We start from the raw sequence: 19,221 nt of genomic DNA on the forward strand, positions 1-19,221 counted from the left end.
TCAGGCCGTCTTCTCCAATTTTCTGTAAATCTGAAACTGTTCTGAAATAAAAAGTTTACTTTAAAAATAACAATAAATAAAATGTAGATTCTAGAAAAGTGGAAGAACTCACCCGCAATTCCACCATTCAGTACGAACTGTTTGTCACCTTGATAAATTCCCTTCTACATTTTTATGGGCACAGTTATAGAAAATTGCAAATAACTGCTGGTCATCTCGTTGCTGGTTTTGTTGTTTGATGTGTCATGCACGCTTCACCCAGGGTACCTTCCACCCCGTGGCTCCACGTGGCTCCACTGTCCTAGTCAGTGGCAGCAAGATATGATCACGTGTGACATGGAAACGGGGCCATGGGCCAGGGCCAGAGTCCTCTGGTGGTGGGATGGTATGAGCACGCCTGGGGGTCTCTGGACAGTGAGCATGGCCAGGAGCTGCAGCTGTCCTTGAAGACCCTGGGCAGTGGACTGGAAGGAGAGTCGAGGCCAGGGCCCTGGGGCCGTGAGTGTCAGAGCGGGTGGGTGGAAGGTGTTGGGGCTTAAGCGATGGTCCCTTGACCACAGCCAGGACCCAGGGAGACAGGAAAGATGAGGCAGGCTGAAGAAAGTTGCTAGTAACAGTGTAAATAGCAAATTCAGGGAGGTCAGGTCTGGGTGTGGGACAGAGGAGGTGAAGTCTCCGTGAGAGTCTCCGAGAGTTCAGCGAACATTCTCCCAGCGGCGGCGTGTTCGGGGTAGACAGGAAGAAACGCTAAGGCTGTGAGACCCCGGCCGTTGTTGTGGTCATGTGGGGAAGTGGTCTGGAGGGCCTGGGTCTGGGCTGGGCAGGGAGAATCAGGAGGAAAGCGCATGATTTGAACCCCCGGTTGGGGAGCTAGGGCTGCTTGTGACAGGGGTGCTGTGACAGCACCCCTCATGCGGGCCGGCCAAGGAAACCAGGGACGCGCTACTCCAGGTCTCACTCCCCGGCAGTCACCTCCCTCCCACGTGTCTGTCTCAGTGTCCCCATCCCCCTCGCCATCGCACACCAGTCATTTCGGGTTAGGGCTCACCCGGTGACCTCGTTGTGACTCGTTCTCCACTCCAAATGACACTTCTGAGGCACAAAGGCTCGGGGCGCAGTGCACCTCTGTGGGGACAGCACTCAGTCCACGGCTGTGCGAGTCACACACAAGAGACCCACGCAGCAGCAACACCTGAGCGAGGATGAGCAGGCTCGTGCCCGGCGGCCCACGGGACCTAGGGAGCCCTGGGACCGGCTGGTGGCCAGGACCATGTTGGGGCCAAGACCGGGAAGGTGGCTTGTCTGGGCAGCGGAAAAGCAAAGGCATAGTTGGAGCAACAGGAACCGATGCCAGTGTGTCTCTCCCACACCAGGGAACCCGTGGTCTAGCCGGTGGATTATCCATTTTTTTAGAATTCAGTGCAGTTTTAGATTGACAGCAAAATGGAGTGGAAAGTACAGAGATTTCCCATTTGCCACCTGCCCACCGCTCCAACCTCCTCCTCCATCAATATCCCCTACAGCATGGCCACACAGGTTATGGTCAGTGAACTCACAGTGACAGTCTTTACCTCCAAAAGTTTATAGTGTCCACGAGGGACACGCGTGTGTCTTCTGTGGCTTTGGACACGTGATGATTCTAGTGTACAGAGTAATTCTGCTGCCCTGACGATGCCCCATCTGCCTCTTCCTCCTGCCCTCCCCCAGCCCCTGGCCACATCTCAGCTTGTCACTGGCCCCCTAGTCTTGCCTTTTCCAGAATGTCCTGGGGGGTGGAGTCACAGCGGTGGCCTTTCCAAATGGGCTGCTTTCCCTCCTAACACATACCTGGGTTCCTGTTGGTCTCTTCCTGGCCTCGCTCACTGCTTTCCCGGGAGCAGTGACATCCACTGTCTGGGTGGAGCACAGTACGCTCATCACTCACCTGTTCAAGGACGTCTGGGCTCCCAGAACTCTCGTCCGTTGTGAACAGAGCTGCCACACACCCGTGTGCGGGCCTTTGTGTGCACGTGTTAATTGCTTTGAGTAAATGCCAGCTCCAGGGTAAGAGGGCGCTGACTTTCATAAGAAGCAGCCGCCGTCCTCCCAGACTCTTCTGTCTTCCTGCAGGAGGTGAGCAGGAGCCCCTGCGGCTGCCTTTCCTCCGCCTCTGGTCTGGGTCCTGGCCATGGTAGCAGCTGCCTGCCACTCTCTTGTGTCATTTCATTTCCACGAAGACACAGGATGTGGAGCATCTTTCAATAAGTGAATTTTCCACCTGTGTGTCTTCTTCAGTGGGGTGTCTGCTCAGGCTTTTGGTTCAGTTTTAGTTGGTTATTGGTGTTGTTCTTATTGAGTTTTGAGGTTTCTTTGAATATTTGGACGACAGTCCATTTTCAGATGTGTCGTTTGTAGACATTTTTTCCCAGTCTGCCTTGCCTTCCTGTTCTTCTGACAGTGTCCTTGGCAAAGCAGAACATTCTCATTTTGTCCAAGTCTGCCTTAGCAGTTCTTTCTCCTGTGGGTGCTGCTGCTGTCCCTCAGGAGTCATTGCCGAGGTCAGCCAGACTTCCTCCTGTTCTCTTCTAAGAGTTTTGTAGTTTCGCATTACACCTTCAGGTCTGTGACCCTGGAGTTGATTTTTGTGAAGGGTGTAAAGTCTGTGTCTCTCTCTCTCTGCATGGATGTCCAGTTGTCTCAGCACCTGGTTTTTTTTTTTTTTTTTTTTTTTTTTAGTTGTCGATGGATCTTTATTTTATTCACTTAGTTATATGTGGTGCTGAGACCGGAACCCAGTGCCTCACACATGCTAGGCCAGTGGTCCACCACTGAGCCATGACCCAGCACCTTTGTTTGTTTAACACTAGCAGGGCTCTCTTGCCACACCATGCCCCTTTGTCAGCGACCATGGGCCCGTGGCGGTATGGCTCACCTCTGGACTCCCTCTGTTCCTGTGCCGCATCTGCGTGTCCTTTGCCAGCACCGCTCTATCATGACCACTCCGCTTCGCGGTTTCTGAAAGTCAGGTGTCGTGAGTCGCGGCCTTGCGGTCCTTCAGGCAGCTGCCTGGGTCTTTCACTCTCCCTGTGAACTTCCGAATCAGCTTCCCAACACCCAGAGCTTCACTCGCTGGGATTTTCATTGGGATTGTGTTGACTCCGAGCTCCTACTGGCCAGACGGCATCTGGACAGCACTATCGGCCGTGACTGCCCCCTCGGCTGTTAGGGGAACCGAGGCGCCAACCTCCTGTTTGTGGAGGCCATGCGCCTGTCCTGCCTGCACAGTGGGCATGCAGCATGGTGGGCGGATGACATGTTCCCAGGTTGTGCTGGGTCCTGCTCACAGCACTGGGGTCATTGTGGTGAAAAGGACAGGTTCCCTGCCATCTGGATCTGCCATTCTAGTGCACGCAGAGGGGACATTCTGTCCAGCCCTGTGGCCTTGCACTGCCCCCCAAGCCTCTCAGTGCCTTCACCTCACCGTCTGTAAAACAATGGGGCCTAGTGACGACAGGGCACGACAGCAGTGCCTGCTTGTAGTGTGGCGGTGATGCCGTGAACCAAAACTTTTTTGAGCTCTTGATCAAGTACATCATCGATGTGTGATGCAGCCAGTAGAGGAGACTAACCAGGAGCCTTTCCAGTGGTAACAGGCGCTGCGGAGAAGATGGAGCAGGGAAGGGCGTGGGGAGTGCGGTTTCAACTGGGCTGTGTTCGGACCTCCTAGAAAGCCTTAAAGAAAGCAGAGGTAGCGGTGGACAGGCGAAGTCACAGGCTGCGCCAGCTGGGGCTCTGCTGTCTCTGGGTGGTGTGAGCAGAGGTTCGCGGCTTCCTCCCTCCAGAAACCCATGGTGGAGCTGAGCTGGCGCAGGGGCACAGGCCAGATCAAGAGCTGGCTGCAGGGCTTCTCCCGACACACACCCCCCCAGGACTGGCACACTGCAGGTGTTCTGGGACTCTCCTGCAGTGGGTCAGTCCCGTTACCTAGGCAGTGGAAGACCTCAGCTGCCACACACTGCTGGTAAGCTGGTGGCCATTGAGAACAGAGGCGGAGAGGCGGGGGAGGAAGTGGGCCGGGTGCAGGACCCCCCAGCTCCAGAGCGGCCAGAGCAGGGCCACCAGCCCTCCTTCTCCTGCCCTGCCCCCAGTTGTCGTTCTCAGGGAGCCTCCTAGTTGATTCTCTCCCCCCGCCCCCCAATAACATAATGGAACAGGAGGATAAATCTCTGCCGTGGGGTAAATCTACCCAGGGTCCCCTTGTCCACCGAAGCATTACACCATCAGGACAGCCCCAGCCAGCATCTCGCCCACTCACACACGCCTTGGGAGAAAGGATGGGCCCGGGGTGCCCACAGGCAGCTGTCACCCAGAGGGGAGAGAGAGCTGTCTCCCTCTGCTGGCAGACACCCCTCAAGAGGCCCTGGGGTGGGGCTGGGAGCAGCCCCCAACTCTCGCTTCTCCCACGAATCCCTTTAACACAACCTTTTCCTCTTAGCGAGCTGAAGGTGGGGCTGGGGGCAAGGGTCACGCCGCCGCTTTGCCCCTCTTAGCCGGCATCTCAGTAGAATGGGACACACCGTGGTCCTCAGCTTGGGTCCATTCAGAACTCCTAAGACACCAGGAGAACATCTTCTAGCATATTCTGTTGGCAGCCTGTGCCACTGAGTTACTGAAGAATTTCCCTAATATGGACTTTGAGATTATCTCAAGTTTTTGTTTTACTGTCATGAATACTGCTTATGTGAACGTTGGAGTCTCAGTCCCTGCTGGTCAGCCCCGAGTAAGGCTCTGTACTTCCTTAGACCACAGGGATGTCTGTATTTACAGAAAAGACCCAGGCCCAGACTGTGGTTTCTTCTTCTGCAAAGCAAGTAAAAGGGCCCTAGGTCCATAACTCATTTAAAAAAAAAAAAAAGTTACCAAATAGGAAAACCACACGACTGTTGTATTTGTTGAAAGCCCAGCAGTAAGTAATTGATTTCTTTGAAGTTAAATAAGTCTTTCTAAAATAAAGTTCTACATTGTTACCCAAATAAGTGGAGGGTTAGGGACCACAGAAGCCCAAGCTGGTTAGTCTGTTGATGGTATTACAGCATGGTGGTCAACGCAAAAGTTTATAGTCTTTTGTTTGCCAGAAAACTGTCTTAATCAATAATTGATGCTAAAGTAGCTAAGAAATTGGAACTAATTTTATATATTTTATATCTTGTTTATTCACAAAAAAAAAATCCATAAGTCTTATATTTCCAAGGACTCATTTGGTATCTTAAGTGGGATTTGCCTGTGGCTTTGACCCCATGCCTTTCTTTGGGATTCTAGATTTCCCCCACCTCTTCTTGGCTCTCTGCACACCCTGCCATAAAGAGGCAGAGCCCTCTCTGTTGAACCTTACCCTAAGCTCAGTGCTACCCAGTGGTCAGGATGGCTAAGCATGGCTAACTGACAGTGTAGAAAGTGGGTCTGGGTCCACACACCCAGCCTGACAAGTTGACTTCTTTAGAGTTTGCTTTGGTTTGAATGCGTCCTGGAATTCATGTGTTGGAAACTTAGTCCCCAGTGTGGCAGTATTAAGAGGTAGGGGGACAGGCACGGTGGCACACTATTGTAATCCCAAAGGCTCAAGAGACTGAGGCAGGAGAATTACAAGTTCAAAGTCAGCCTCAGTAATTTAGAGAGGCCCTAAGCAACTTAACAAGACCCTGTCTCAAAATAAAATAATAAAAATAGGTCGGGTATATGGCTCAGTGGTTGAGTGCCCCTGGTTTCAATTTCCAGTACCAAAAAATTTTTTTTTTAAATAAATAAATAAAAATTTTAAAAAAGAGTAAAAAAAGAGGTAGGTGGGTCTATAAAAGGTGATCAGGTCATGGAGGCAGCGTCCATGTGAATGGCTTAGTGCTATTCTCTCTCTCGAGTGAGTTAATGATTGCAAGAACAAGTCTTGTAAAGCACGGCTGCCCCGTTTCTCGCTCTACCATGTACTCACGCCCCTTTCTGCCATGGTATGGTGCACACAGCATGGGGCCCTCGCCAGGTGTGGCCCTCCACCTTGAACTTCCCAGCCTCCAAAACTGTAAGCCAGACTTCTTCATGAATGACCCGGTCTGTGGTATTCAGATATAGCCACAGAACACAGACAGCACCACCCCATCGCCCCAGAGGCCCAGCATTTCTGAGTTGGTGACGGTTGGTGCTATCAGTGTCACCTTGCCTAAATCTAAGAAGATCGTAGGCTTTCCCAGCCTTCTGGGGGTTACAATCAGACTTCAGAATAGCAGGCGTGAATGGTTTTAGGGCGGAATTGGTCAACGGAGGGGTTGTGCCTTTCTTTACAGTGGGCAGAATCCCATCCACCAGCCTCCTTGCCTCAGCAGAGCAGTGCCACCAGACTCAGCAAGCCAGAAGCAATTATGTGTGTGATAATAACAGGGCACGGGCCAAAGCAGCACTTGTGTAGATGGTATCTGACGCGAGTCAGCCTGGCAGGCCTCTACCTGCTCCTCTTGATTTTCAGCAACCCTTTCAAGCTCTAACAGGATCTGTTTAGCAGATTGGTGAGTCCTTTAGCTTTTTTCTCCAAGGGAAAATCAGATAGCTCTGGTTTGTTTGGTAATTCCTTACTTTACCTCTGATATAAGGTTTACACACTGAGGAGCCAGTGCGACCAGGTCAAGCTCTAAGCTGGGCCTGGGACTTGTACTTGGTATTCTTAATGCTGATGAGAGGGACTTACTTCAGCCATTCAGCTAGTCTGCCAGTCCAAACAGATGGCCCTTCTTAAGCCAGGCCATGAAAGGCCCTTGACATGGCGTTCTCTGGATGCCTGGGGAGGAGAGAAGGCCTCTCAAGGGGTTGGTTTTACAGGGTGGAGATTACCTGTTCCGTGCTGTGAACTTGGCCTGGAACCCTGTCCCCTCTGTTCTTTGTGGACTGACCTTCCACATCAGCCTACAGAGCTGGCCATCCCTCCTCTAAGAAGGGGATCAGGGTGCTACATTAGGACAGGCACTGACCACTAGCTGTTGAAAACAAATGAGTCATACCAGTGAACGTGGCTCCATCTTTAAAAGCCATAGAACTTCTTCCATCTTTTGGGAACCCTGGATGGTTTTGCCCAAAGCAGATAAGAACCTGCCTGTCTCCTCTCGTTGGCACTTCACTTCCTCAGGGTGTGCTGTCTTACCTTCCTAACCGTGTTTGTCACCTTGCTGTGACCCTTCTCCTCCTCCTGCATGGCTGTGATCTCTTGGATCATGCTGTCACCAGGAACAAACCCTCCAGCCCGGACTCCGACCCCAGCCTCCCCCCCGTCCTCGCCCCCTGTCTTCCAGTCCTTCCCTCCTCTGCAGTGTGTTCAGCCTTCAGCTCTCTCCACGCATCCCGTGTTCAAGTGTCAGCTCTCCTGGCTTCACTCATGCCCTGTGGGGAGGCTCCTGCTGTTCTTGTCCTTGTGTCCCTGCCCCAGCCCTCCTCTGGCCTCCTGCCTGATGCTCTGGCCAGGCATTCAGGTGCTGCTCTTGCCGGTTCTCTGCAAACCTGCCTTGCCAACTACTGGGCGTGGGTGGACCAGGACCACCTGCTTCCTCGGCTTCCCATAACTGGAGAAAATCATGAATGTAAACTGCTGTTGCCTTTGGTCCCAAGACAAGTCCCTGCTGCCAAACCTCAGTCACCATTTCAGGCCACGAGGACGTTTTTCTATAATAAAGTTCCCCAGAAATGAAATTCTAAAAGAAAAAAATCACACCATTCTTGGTTGATGTAGCCTATTAATGCTAAAGGCTTTGACTTAGTTCTGCTTTTGGACCAGATCAAGATGAAATATCAGAGGTAAGACACGGAGAAGCCCAGGGCCATGCTGTGTTGTTGGCACCTCGTTGCTTCCCAAGGACACACAGAGACTTTCAGGGCTCCTGGTGACATTGCCAGCTCTCCATCTGACCCGCCCCGCTGCCTTGACACAGCTGCTTCTCCTCACTTTCCTTTAGGGCTGAGTTGACTGACGGCTTTGGAGCTCATGGCGGGTTAGAGTGTCACTCAGACTTCAGTTTGCAGGTGTCCCTGAGGTTTGAGGTGTGGCCGCCCTCACACGTCGAGAGTCTGAACTGGCACACTTTTTAGAAAATGATTTGGCAGCACCTATAGCTTATTGATCTAGCAATCTCCCAGTGAGGATGCAATTACAGTAATCAAACGGAGGTCAAGACACGCTGCACCCTCAAGACTGGAGCTGTGGGTCTCTTCCTGGCTGTGGGCAGCAGCTGGTTGAACGAGTGGACATTATGTAATGTCATTAAACATTAAAAAGGAGAGAGATAGCTGACTTTGAAAATTGTGTGTGATATGTTATTAAATAGATGAAGCCATTTGTAGACCAATATGGTTTAGGACTTCAAAACGTCTCTGTACAGGTGGTGACTATGGCCATATGTCACTATGGTGACAAAGGGATCAGAAAGGATGTGTGCAGACTGTCACCAGTGACCCCTGGGGGCTGAGATGGAATTGCAAGATGGGATGAGACATTGACAGAAAACAATTTTTACATCTTTTTTTGCTTTTGGTTTTTTTTTTTTTTTAAAGCATGATTTTGAGTAATTTTTGCTTTTTTGTGTATTTTGGGTTTTTTAAAAATTAAGTGTTAGAATAAATCATCCTTGGCCTTTAGGCTTAGTACACATTTCATAGAGTGACACATGGTACCAGGTAGCTCTCTTCAGCTAGAACATGATAATGCACCTCAGGAAAATTAGAGAGCAGGGCGGGTGTTAATGCTGCCTTCCATCAGTCCCTGTGCCTGGTATCACGAGCTCCCGTCTCCTGGGATTGGATATGGAACAGATGCCCGCCAAAGCTCCCGCCTCTGTAATACCATATCTCCTGGTCTACTGACATTTTCATGTATGGCCCAGCCTCTCCCGTACAATCCTTTGTGATATTTCTGAACAATAGTCAACTATGCTCACATACAGAAGGAAACCCCATTTGTCTTTCATCTTTGAAACCAGGGCAGAGGTGTGAAGTTACACCTGACCATGCCCGGCCTGAGGGCCGAACAGTCGCTCTGCTGTGGTCCTTGACCCCCACTTCAGCTCCTGCGGGAGGGAAGAGCCAATGTGCACAAACCTGCAGGTGCGTTCCGTCCTCCAGGGGCACCGGGGCCTTTCTCTCAGGAGTGTGTCCTTCCCCATGGAGCTCTTCATCCTCAGGGGAACTGAAGGGGAAAGCACACCTTTCCATCAGGTTGCCTAACCTGATGCGACCGAGGTCTCCCTGAGGTCTCCCTGCCCACCACTGTGCTGTCTTCATTCTGTCTCTGCCTTTTGATGCTTGGTTCCCAAGACATCGGTGTCCATGCGTGTCCATTCCTGGATTTTAATCTTGAGGCAGCAGGCATGGGCTCTCCTTGCCAGAGACCCTAGAAAGGCCTCTTACACTGAGTAGGTGCTCAGTAAATGTATCCTGAATTAAGTACATTTCTGGAAGCCAGTTTCCTGAATATACTTTCAAATAAATGAACACATGCCCATTTTTCTATAGGTATATTTCAACAAAAAGTAAAAATGAATGCTGTTGTTGCAATGGTAGCAATTAAGTTGTAGAAAAATAACTGAGTATAATTGGTTTTCTTAGACAGGTTCAGCAGGAGGTCCACCATCTAGTAGGAGTGTTTAGAGGTGGAGTTGGCAACTTTTTATGGCAGAGTCACAGAGATAATGGGTCTGTCTTGGGAGGTGTCAAAAGCTACTTGGCTTTTGCTGACCAGGTGACATAAGAAGGTTTTGCACAGTCTCAATCCTTGTTAGAGAAGCCCTGCCCGTTGCACCCAGGCATTTAAAATCTCAGGTTCTTGAGCCCTAGTGGCAACAGGCAGACAGGCAGTGGCAACCGGATTTTGATCTCCCTGGTGATTCCAGCCAGGCCTTGGTTGGGTCAGGTTAAGCAACCTAGGGAATGCTTTCCCGTTCAGTTCTTTTCCCTTAGATTGAAACATAATAAAGACGGACTCTGGAGTGCTGGCTTCGGCAGCACATATGCCAACATCGGAATGATACAGAGAAGATTAGCATGGCCCACGCCCAAGGATGAGTACAAATCCCTGAAGGGTTCCTTATTTAAAGAGGTTAAGATTAAAAAAAAAAAAAAAAAAAAAAAAAAAAACCCAAAGCAAAAATGCCAAGGCATTTTTAAAGACCAAACTAGACAGTCCCAAAATATATGTTTTGTAGAAACTAGTTACTGAGTACCCATGGGGACTATCAAAGATCAAGATTTCAATGTTTTGTTTTAAAGATCTATAACCTTTCTTTTCTTTTTATTTTTTTTTTGGTGTGCTGGGGATCAAACCTAGAACCTTGCCCCTCACACATGCAAGGGAATCGCTCTGCCACTGAGCGACAGCCCCAGGCACCAGTTGACCTTTATTATTGGTTCATGAACTGGGCAACAATCAGTCTACAAAACAGGAGCTGCAGTGGACATGGCATAGAATTCTGTTTTTCAAAGGCAGCTTGAGCAGGAACCAGGAAACATCAGAGTGCAGAGGGTGGATGGTTAACATGAGATTGCCTCAGGTCACTTCCTTGGTTGGGATTGGAGCAGAACGGACTCCCTTATTCTGCCAGCTCAGGTGGACTGGGCCCCTTTGGATTGGGTCTTACAAATCTCCTATCTTTTTTTTTTTTTTAACTGGCCTGTTTGGAGATGCGGCATCTCTCTCCTTGTTCTGGAGAAAGTCCACTTAGGTTTTACTCTGGTGGTGATGTGGGTCCCCGGCAGGAGTGTGGGTTGGTTGGGTAGGGCCTGGTGCAGGAGTGCGGTGCCTCCCATAAATCTTATCTAATAGGACTCCCCATCACCGTCAGTAGCCAATCATGTCATTCCATCCCCACATGCACCACATGCTGAGCTCTGAGTTCAGAGTCTTTCCCAAACCGTGTTCTGGGCCCCAGACTTTCTCTGCTCAGAACCTGGTGTGCAATCTTCATGTGACTCTTCACAGGCAGCTGTTGTACAGCACCCAGAGTTCTCTGAGCAGAATTGGGATCTATCAGCTTATCAAACAAACAGAGGACAAAATTCCTGAAATTTTGCCAGTTTTCTCTCTGTTGAAAGAATTCTTGGCAGCAGTTAACACATTTTGCCCAATACTAAGATAATTCCATCATATCCACAATGAGAAGGTTTTATCAAATGGGGTTTATCTTAGCCTATTTGAATATATAAAACATTGGTGTTCAACCCTGCAGTTCATTAACAGTTCTCAAGATTTTTAAAATTAAACCCTTACCTGGGCCCCACAACATACCAGTTAAATGAGAATCTCTTCCCAGGCAGAGTGGAGAAAAGTAAACACGTTTCAGGGTCGCAGACAAACTTTCCAAATGTGTATGGGTATTAGTATGTTTTCAGTGGCTATAACAAATACCTGAGGCTGGGTACTTTATGAAGAAAGGAGGTCTATATAGCCAATAGTTTTGGAGGCCAAAAATCCAAGGTTGGATGGTCCCTTTGTTTCTCGATTTGAGGAGGGTCTCATAGTGTCATGGCAGAGTGCAAGAGAAAGGGGAGATCACATGGCAAGACAGAAAGCCAGAGAGCTGGGGGGGCTCTTTTATAACAACCCTCTCAAGAGACTGTAACCGGGGCCTCAGAACTAACTTACCCCCTGCTGAGAGCAGGGTCCCCAGTGCCCTAGTGCCCTAACGCCCTCCACTCGCCCCCCCCTTAACGATCCCACCACCTCTCAGCCAATATTGCCACCCTGGGGACCAAGTTTCTAGTACATGAACCCTCGGGGACAAAGTATATTCGACCCATGGCAATGCCTATCTGGTTTAAATTATTAATTTTCACACATTTAAGATCACAGATTACTGTCATTTGCAAATGTGGCTCTCCCCTTCTCTCCGGCTGTGGATGCCGCTCACAGGGTCCCTCCGCCGTCCTGGGTGGTGTCCGAGGGTCTCACCCAGGCCACTGGCCCTGCTGAGCACACACCTTCCCCAGGGCCTGCGTGGCTCCAGAGTACTTTTTCTTCTTTTTTCTTTTTAATTGTGGCAAAATACATATAACCCCAAATTTACCATTTTAACCATTTACAGGTTTTTCTTCTATTTATTTATTATTGTTAGTAGGTGCATCATAATTATCCGTCAAGTGGAATTCGTGGAATCTGGCCAACCTCGTTCTGCTGTTCCTCCCCCTGCTCATCCTCCTCCCTCCCCTGAGCCCCTTCTATCCTCCCCTGCATTTTTTTTTTTTTTTAATTCCTCATTTCTCTCACTTTCTGGGTCTGGCTTCCTTCACTTAGCGTGATGTTCTCCAGTTCCATCCATTTGGAAAGGCCGTGATTTCTTTCTTTGCGGCTGAGCGGAACTCCATGGTGCCTATGTTCTACGCTGTCTCTGATGTCTGTTGATGGCATTAAGTACTCTCCCCTAGTGGTGCAGTCGTCACCACCAGCAGCCACCCACAGAGGTTCTCCTCGTGCAGACGCAAACCCGCTCCCCTGAGGCGACAGCGCCTCATCCCCTCCCGCAGCCCGGCCACCTCCATTCTGCTCTGTCTCCGTAAGCCTGACAACTCTAAGTCCCTCAGGGTGTCGGAGCTGCATGCCTTCTGTCCTTCTGTGGTGGCTTGTTTCCTTTAGCTAAGGTGCTCAGGTTCGCCCATGTGGTAGCATGCGACAGAATTTCCTTCTTTTTGAGGCCTGGTGATATTCCTCTGTATGGGTAGGCCACGTTTTAAAACATCCATTCTCCATTGAGGACACTTGGTCTGCTTCCCCTGCTGTTTTTGTGATGGTCACTGCTTTGAAATAGAGTGGGGTGTCCCAGTATCTTCCTGAGACCCTGCTTTCTGTTCTTTGGGGCGTAAACTCGGAAGTGGAATTTCTGGTAGTCGTCTTTAAGTTTTGAGGACCCTCTGTCCACGTTCCAAAGTGGCTGCACCGTTTTCCTTCCCGTCAGTGGGAGTCTGAGTTCTGGTTCCTCCCTGGTCTCGCCAACACTGCCTCTTGGGGATTTTGGTTAATGCTTCTGCTTTTGGATAGCAGGCGTTGGACTGTGTGTGAGGCAGGCAGACGGGCACTTCGGAGCCAGCAGATGATGCTGTCTCTAGAAGTTGCATCCCATGGATTTACACAGCATTAAGCAGGGTTTATTTGTTTTTGGTTTTTAAATTCATTATATGAGAATGTTTGCAATTTCCATAGTGTAACCAATTTCTTGTATTACTATTTTGAAGTAATAAACCCCCAGGTTAAAAAAAAAAAAATCATTAAATGTGTGTTACATGGTTTTGCCTCCTTTTTCTCCCAGGTTAGTTGTGATTTCCACAAACTAACTTTATTCAAAGTAGTAATCTCTCAGAGTGCTCAGTAAAGCCATAGAATTGATAAGAACCGGGACTTGCGGAAATGTTCCCTTTCCTCAAGGATATTCTTTTTAAAATTCTCAACCTGCTGGATGCATGCCTGTAATTCCAGCAGCTCAGGCTAAGACAGGAGGATCTCAAGTTCAAGGCCAGCCCCAGTAACTGAGCAGGGTCCTAAGCAACTTAGCAAGACCCTGTCTCAAAAAAATAAAAAGAACTGGAGTTGTGGCTCATGGTAAAGCACTCCTGGGTTCAGTTTCTAGTTTTAAAATTTTTTTAGATATTGATAGACCTTTATTTTATTCATTTATTTATATATGGTACTGAGAATCGAACCCAGTGCCTCACATATGGTAGGCAAGCACTCTACCACTGAGCCACAACCCCAGCCCCTAGTTTAAAAAATCTTATCCTTATGTATGCATATTATTAAGCATATATGGTCATTGGAATAGAATTTTTAAAAGGAAGGGAAAAGATAGTGAGATAGTACGTGATGCAGCTGATTTGCTTAAAATGCCACAATCCCTCCTCCCCTTCCAAACTGAAGGTAGATTTCCCCCCGAATGCCAGGATGGAACTGGGGCCTTGACATGATCGGTAAGCACTTGACCACTGAGCTGCAACCTCAGTTGCACTAAACTGAAACTTTAATTCCTCTGTTCACTTAGCAACCACCTTCTTACCAGGTGATTTCTTACGCACCCGTCTTCCGTCTGCAGCCAGCTCATCTGGGAACTGCAGGAGTTCAGCTCTGGGGTTGCTCTGCTCCCTCAGGAGTGGTTCTTAGCTCCTGGGCACTTGGAGGATAAGGCGAGCTTGCCCGTGTGCCTGAGCCACTGTGCAGCCTGGAAGGAGGAAGGGGGCTCGGCGATGGGCTCGAGGGTTGGTGTACAAGGGAGGCTCAAATGTACTTCACGGCCTGGGAAAGGCCCCCCAAGAGGAGTGGGAAGGCACAGCGAAGGGGCACTTTAAGCCCCTGTCCCATTTTCTCTGCCCTTTTGGGCTGCTCACAGCTAGGCCCACAGCTGCTCCGTCCTCTGTGTCCCTGACGCAGGTCTCAGGGAAGCAGCCAGTGCCCAGGCTGCAGCTCATCACCACGCAATGCTGAACACATTCATTCCCTTGCTCCTGGATCCCTTGTCCCCGAGATGCCCCAGGCTGGACCTCCGTGCCCAAGCCAACCTCCCTCAGTCCCTGCCGTCAGCCTCCCTCCTGAGGACTGCTCCGGCCCTGGGGGTACTGTGCTCTGCCCCTTGTTTACTGATGTGTCCCAGTGGGCCCCTCACTCTTGGGGCCCCCTGATTGTCCTCCTTCTGCTCCTTCATGTTCTGTTCCGAACCTTCCCACTCTGCTAAGGCCAACCCTGTTGGTGCCCCATCTCCTGAGACCATGATACTGAGCTCGGCCAACATATTTTGAACACAGCATCTGTGGCACAAAGATGAATAAGGTGCAGTCCCTGCCCCTCACAGGGCTGTCTCAAAGGTCCGCAAAGGTCTGTAATCAAGGAGCAAGGACTGAGTTTTGAAGATGAAAAGATACTGTCTCCCCAGACGCGGGAGCCAAGGAGGGGACCTGGGCAAATCCAGAGCAGCCTGGAAGGAGGTGAGGAATCGTGGCCTAGCCGACATCTTAGGGACTAAGGGGCTAAGGGGCAGACCTGAGAGGCCCTGGAGGAAGACAGTCGGGGAGCTCAGGAATGACGGGCCTGTCTGAGATCCGATAACGGGGGTCTGTGAGGGCCACAGACATTTGGGGCAAGCATGGTAGAGTTGAGGATTGGCCAGTGGCCCTCACTGGCAGACAGAACCGGTGGGCAGGTGTATGGCGGTGACTGGATGGACAGGAATACACAGCGACCATGAGAGGCTTGTGGAGATGAGGCCAAGGAGCAGGGTGGCAGATGAGGGGCAAGGAGAGCATCATGCTGAACCATAGCCCGCACCCTGGTCTGGTCCAGACGGACCACATCTGTCCCTGACCCCAGCCCTCCCTTCCTCCTTCCCTCCACAGATACTTGGGGTCCACTGGCTCAGACCCGCCTGACCCCCACAGCACAGTGTGCACGAGGTCCTTTGCAGTCTGTAGTCTCGTGTGGAGCAGGGACTCCAAACCCACCGGGTGACACGCACAGGATGCCAGGGAAACACCCAGGGTGCAGAACCCAAATGGGGGGTTTGGAGAAGGCACCCCAGGAAGTGCTCTCTAAGCTGAGGCCCCACAGAAAGGGAAGGATGGGCAGACTGATTGGCTGGGTGGCTGTGGTGGCTCTCCACGCAGACACAGCCACCTTCTGGCCTCCCCAGCTCTGCGTCCCCTTGTCCCCCACCCCAGGGGAAAGTGCCTTCCCTTCCACCCTCTGCTGAACTGCCCTCATGGGCGCCGCTTCCGGCCTCCCACCAAGTCTTGTCTGCTGCAGGCCCTCAGAGCCCAGGGCCCTCCTGCACTGGGTTCGGCACCTCCTGCTTCTCTTCCCTTCTCTCTGACCTTTCTCTTCTTGCTCCTCGTTTCTGCCACTGCTACCCAAGCATAGGCGTTTCAATCTACCTTGGGCTTGTGCCCGCCCAGCTTGCTCGCCACTGCCAGTCTTTTCTCTCGTAACCAGCCGACACCTTATGTCCGCCTCCTGTCTGGGCGTCTCCCAGAAAGCCCACCAGCACCTCAGACGTGAGGGAGCCTGGCTCCTCTTGTTGTGCACAACCTCCCCAGTCCTGCTCCTCTTTCCACCTCCTTGGCTCGTGCCCCAGTGACTGTCTCTGGGGCGGCTCTGGCTGTATCCCCAGCCCTCCCAGGTGAGGGCATCGATCCGAGCCTCAGCCGTGCTTCCCCTCCCCGCACCTGGCCCGTCCCTACCGAGTCCTGCTGCCGGGGGGGCACGTCCTGCCCTGATCCTAGACTGCTCTGAGGATGCCCTGCCTCTGAGGAGAGCCACTGTGACTCCCGTGTCCAGCTCCTGGAAGGGCCACGGCCCATTTCCTGTCTCCTCTCCCTCTTGTCCCCTCCTTCCCTGGAGGTGCCCACGCTTTCCATGGCCTCTCAGTGTATCTGCCCCAGGCCTTCAGCAGGGCCTGTCTCAGACATCTCTGCTCCCCAGAGACAGCCTGACGCTTCCGTTGGCAGAAACCTCTTCCCTCTGGCATCGTCTGTGCCTCCTGGAGGGCAGGGCCCAGGTCCTTTACCTTGGAGTATGGGTTCCCACATGGCCTTGTACATACAGATGCTCAGTGATTAACACGAGTCCATGTAAGCGTTGACAGCAGTGCTCGTGATTAACAGGAGATGGAATAAAGGCACGGCTGTGGTTTTGGCAAGCTCCAGCACCGCTCTTGACAACTAACTGATGAAGTGACACAACCTAATAATCAGAGCCGAGAACAGGGAGTCTAGATATCCATCTAAATCCTGTCCTCATCACCTTGCACGGTCCCTCTAGGCCATGTTGCTTGTCTGTATCACAGGGATGGCTCTGGCCGAACACTGACTTCAGAGAAGTTCAAGGCAAACGTGCATTGTCGATTTTACTTCTGTAAAACATGGTGTTTTAGCAGGGACCTCAAAGACCATGAAATCGGTCAAGTTCTAACCGTGTGTGTGTGTGACCTGAAGTTCCCGTTCCCGCAGCCCAGGCTCCGGTGCAGAACCGCGTGCTGCTGGTGTTGAGCAGAGCGTGCGCAGACCTGCCCAGCCTGCTGGAGCTCACAGAGGTGGAGAGGCGGGTCCCCGGGGCCTGGGGGTCCATGAACAGGCCCTGGCATCAGGCCTCCCGAGGTTGTAAATGTCCACGGTTGTGGAAAGGACATTTCTGTTCCTGCAAAGGACTCCTGTAGTGTGTCCTCTCTTTTCTCTCTCTCTCACATACCTCCCTGAGTAAGGGGAATGTGAGAAGAAAGTACAACCCCAAGTAAATTTTAAAAATTGTACGAATTATGATGAGCAGCACTTCTGTTATTTCCATTGTTACCAAGAGTGCCAGGAAGAGGCCTCCACCAAAGTGAGCATGTGTAGACTCCTCGGGGGACGTCTCAGCTGGGGAGACTGGAAATGCTTCTGTGAGGGGAAAAAGAGAGAGAGCTGAGATAAATGTGACCACACTGCTGAGTGTGGTGGGAGGCAGCCTTCTCGGGAGGTGAAGGGAGAGCACGTGATGCGTGCGGGTAGCGCTTCCTTCAGAGCAGGGCTCTCAGAGACCTGAGGATTCCAGGCCTCTTCAGGCTGTGCCGATCCAGCAGCCCCTGAGCACAGGAGGGCTGGAGGCCAGCCTTGGGGGTGAACGGCTGCAGCTGCAAAAACCCAGCTCAGGAGGCCACCCCAGTGTGGCCTCCGCAGAGCATGATGGGGGGCATACTGACTGCCAGGGAGGCTTAGGTTACATGAAGAGGCAGTCACAGAAAAGAAGGTGTGCTGCCTGGGCCTCTTCACGGAAGACAGGCGCCACTCCAGGAAAAGCCCAGCAAGTCCCTCCCGTCAGGTGCACACGGGGTGGCCTTGGTTGTAGCTGGAACTCCAGTTAGATGGGCAGAAGGGCCATCACCCCTCCAGTGAGCTAGACACTGCTTTTTCCCAGTTCCTTTCAGCTGTTTTGCAGTAGATACCTTAATAAATCGGCGTAATAGATAAAAGAATTGTAATCTAGGTGAAAACCAGCCCAGCACAGAGCACGAAGGAAAATAATTCATAACAGGAAGTAAAAATAAAATGGCGGCATGTTGTGGCGTGCGTCTGTGAGCTGTCTTCGACAGGACGTCAGTGCGTTTGACACTTAAACAGCCTCCCCTGGGGCAGCTGTGTTCTGGGCATTGGGACTCAGCACAGGGAGCAAACAAACAAAACGGCTCCCTCCAGAAGGTTTAGACTCAGAGGAGGTCACACAGCTCGGTCCTCGCCCCCCACCCCATTCAAGTGCCTCCCAAAGATCCAGCCCCTCCCAGGTCTCCATGGAAACTTAACTGAAGAGGAAAATTGATGATTGCACTGTTCAATTGTGCTCATGATTTTAATGGAAGTCACTTTTTGGTTTTTAGGGAGAAGAAAATGGCCTTCCGGACAGCACTGGAGAGCCTCTTTCAGGTACATGATCCAGCACGAAGCCACCAGGGCTGCAGCAACAACTAGCGTGGCTCAGTTGAGAATGTGTCTGTCATGAACTGTTGTGTGTGTGGCTTTATAACTTTGACAGTTGTGGCAGTTTAAAAGCAGTAATGGGCACACGAGTGACCAAGGGGTAGGGCTTGTTGGTCCTGCTCCATCCTCACTGTCCTCTGGACAGCTGCACAGATACAGTACGGAACGGCCCTGGTTCCTCTGGGCCAGGCAGCTCCATTGAGCCCAGTACCAGTGCACCCACCTGGGGTCCACACGTCCTTCAAGGGAATTTCCGAGTCTCTCTGAGTGCTGAGAGGCTGGCTTCTGGAAGGTCATGCCGTGGATACTCTGTGAATGTTGCTGGTGAATTCTTGGTTCAACACCACCTTGTTGGTGGCAGAAGGGCCCACCCTCTTGGCCTTCCTTCTTTACAGGAGCCTTTTGCAGGGCCCAAGTTGGAAAGGAAAAGGGCGAGGGTTTGGGGAGAGGGAAAGCCCAGTGTGAACTTTTTTAACTGCACGGCAGAGCAGAGCGACTTTCCATGCCCGGCAACTGTAGGGAAAGAGAGCCTAACAAAATCCCTCAAGTCTTCAAAGAGTATTTTCTCTGAACTACCCTCCTTCGCTTTGGAAGGGGACGGCAGTTTCCGAACTGGGCAGGTTTAGGATCGGGCTGCTGTCAGCACCCAGCAGACCTGCCCTCCCTCACCCACGAGATCAGCGTGGGAAGTCCCACTGGACTGCAGCCGTCCCCACACCCCCTCCTCCTCCAGCAGGGAGC

General features: G+C 51.4%; 1 protein-coding gene across 2 annotated transcripts in view; it reads left to right on the plus strand.

The window, feature by feature from the left end:
• EDARADD (EDAR associated via death domain) overlaps window positions 1-19,221 on the plus strand; it is a 51,297-nt gene that overhangs the window by 22,506 nt on the left and 9,570 nt on the right. For both annotated transcript variants that reach the window (XM_079106893.1, XM_079106894.1), the window contains exon 5: window positions 18,381-18,426. In XM_079106893.1, the coding sequence (XP_078963019.1) occupies window positions 18,381-18,426 (46 nt within the window). The remainder of the gene's footprint in view (window positions 1-18,380; window positions 18,427-19,221) is intronic.

Source organism: Sciurus vulgaris, assembly GCF_902686455.1.
Source record: "Sciurus vulgaris genome assembly, chromosome: 12".
NCBI classification, from domain to species: Eukaryota; Metazoa; Chordata; class Mammalia; order Rodentia; family Sciuridae; genus Sciurus; species Sciurus vulgaris.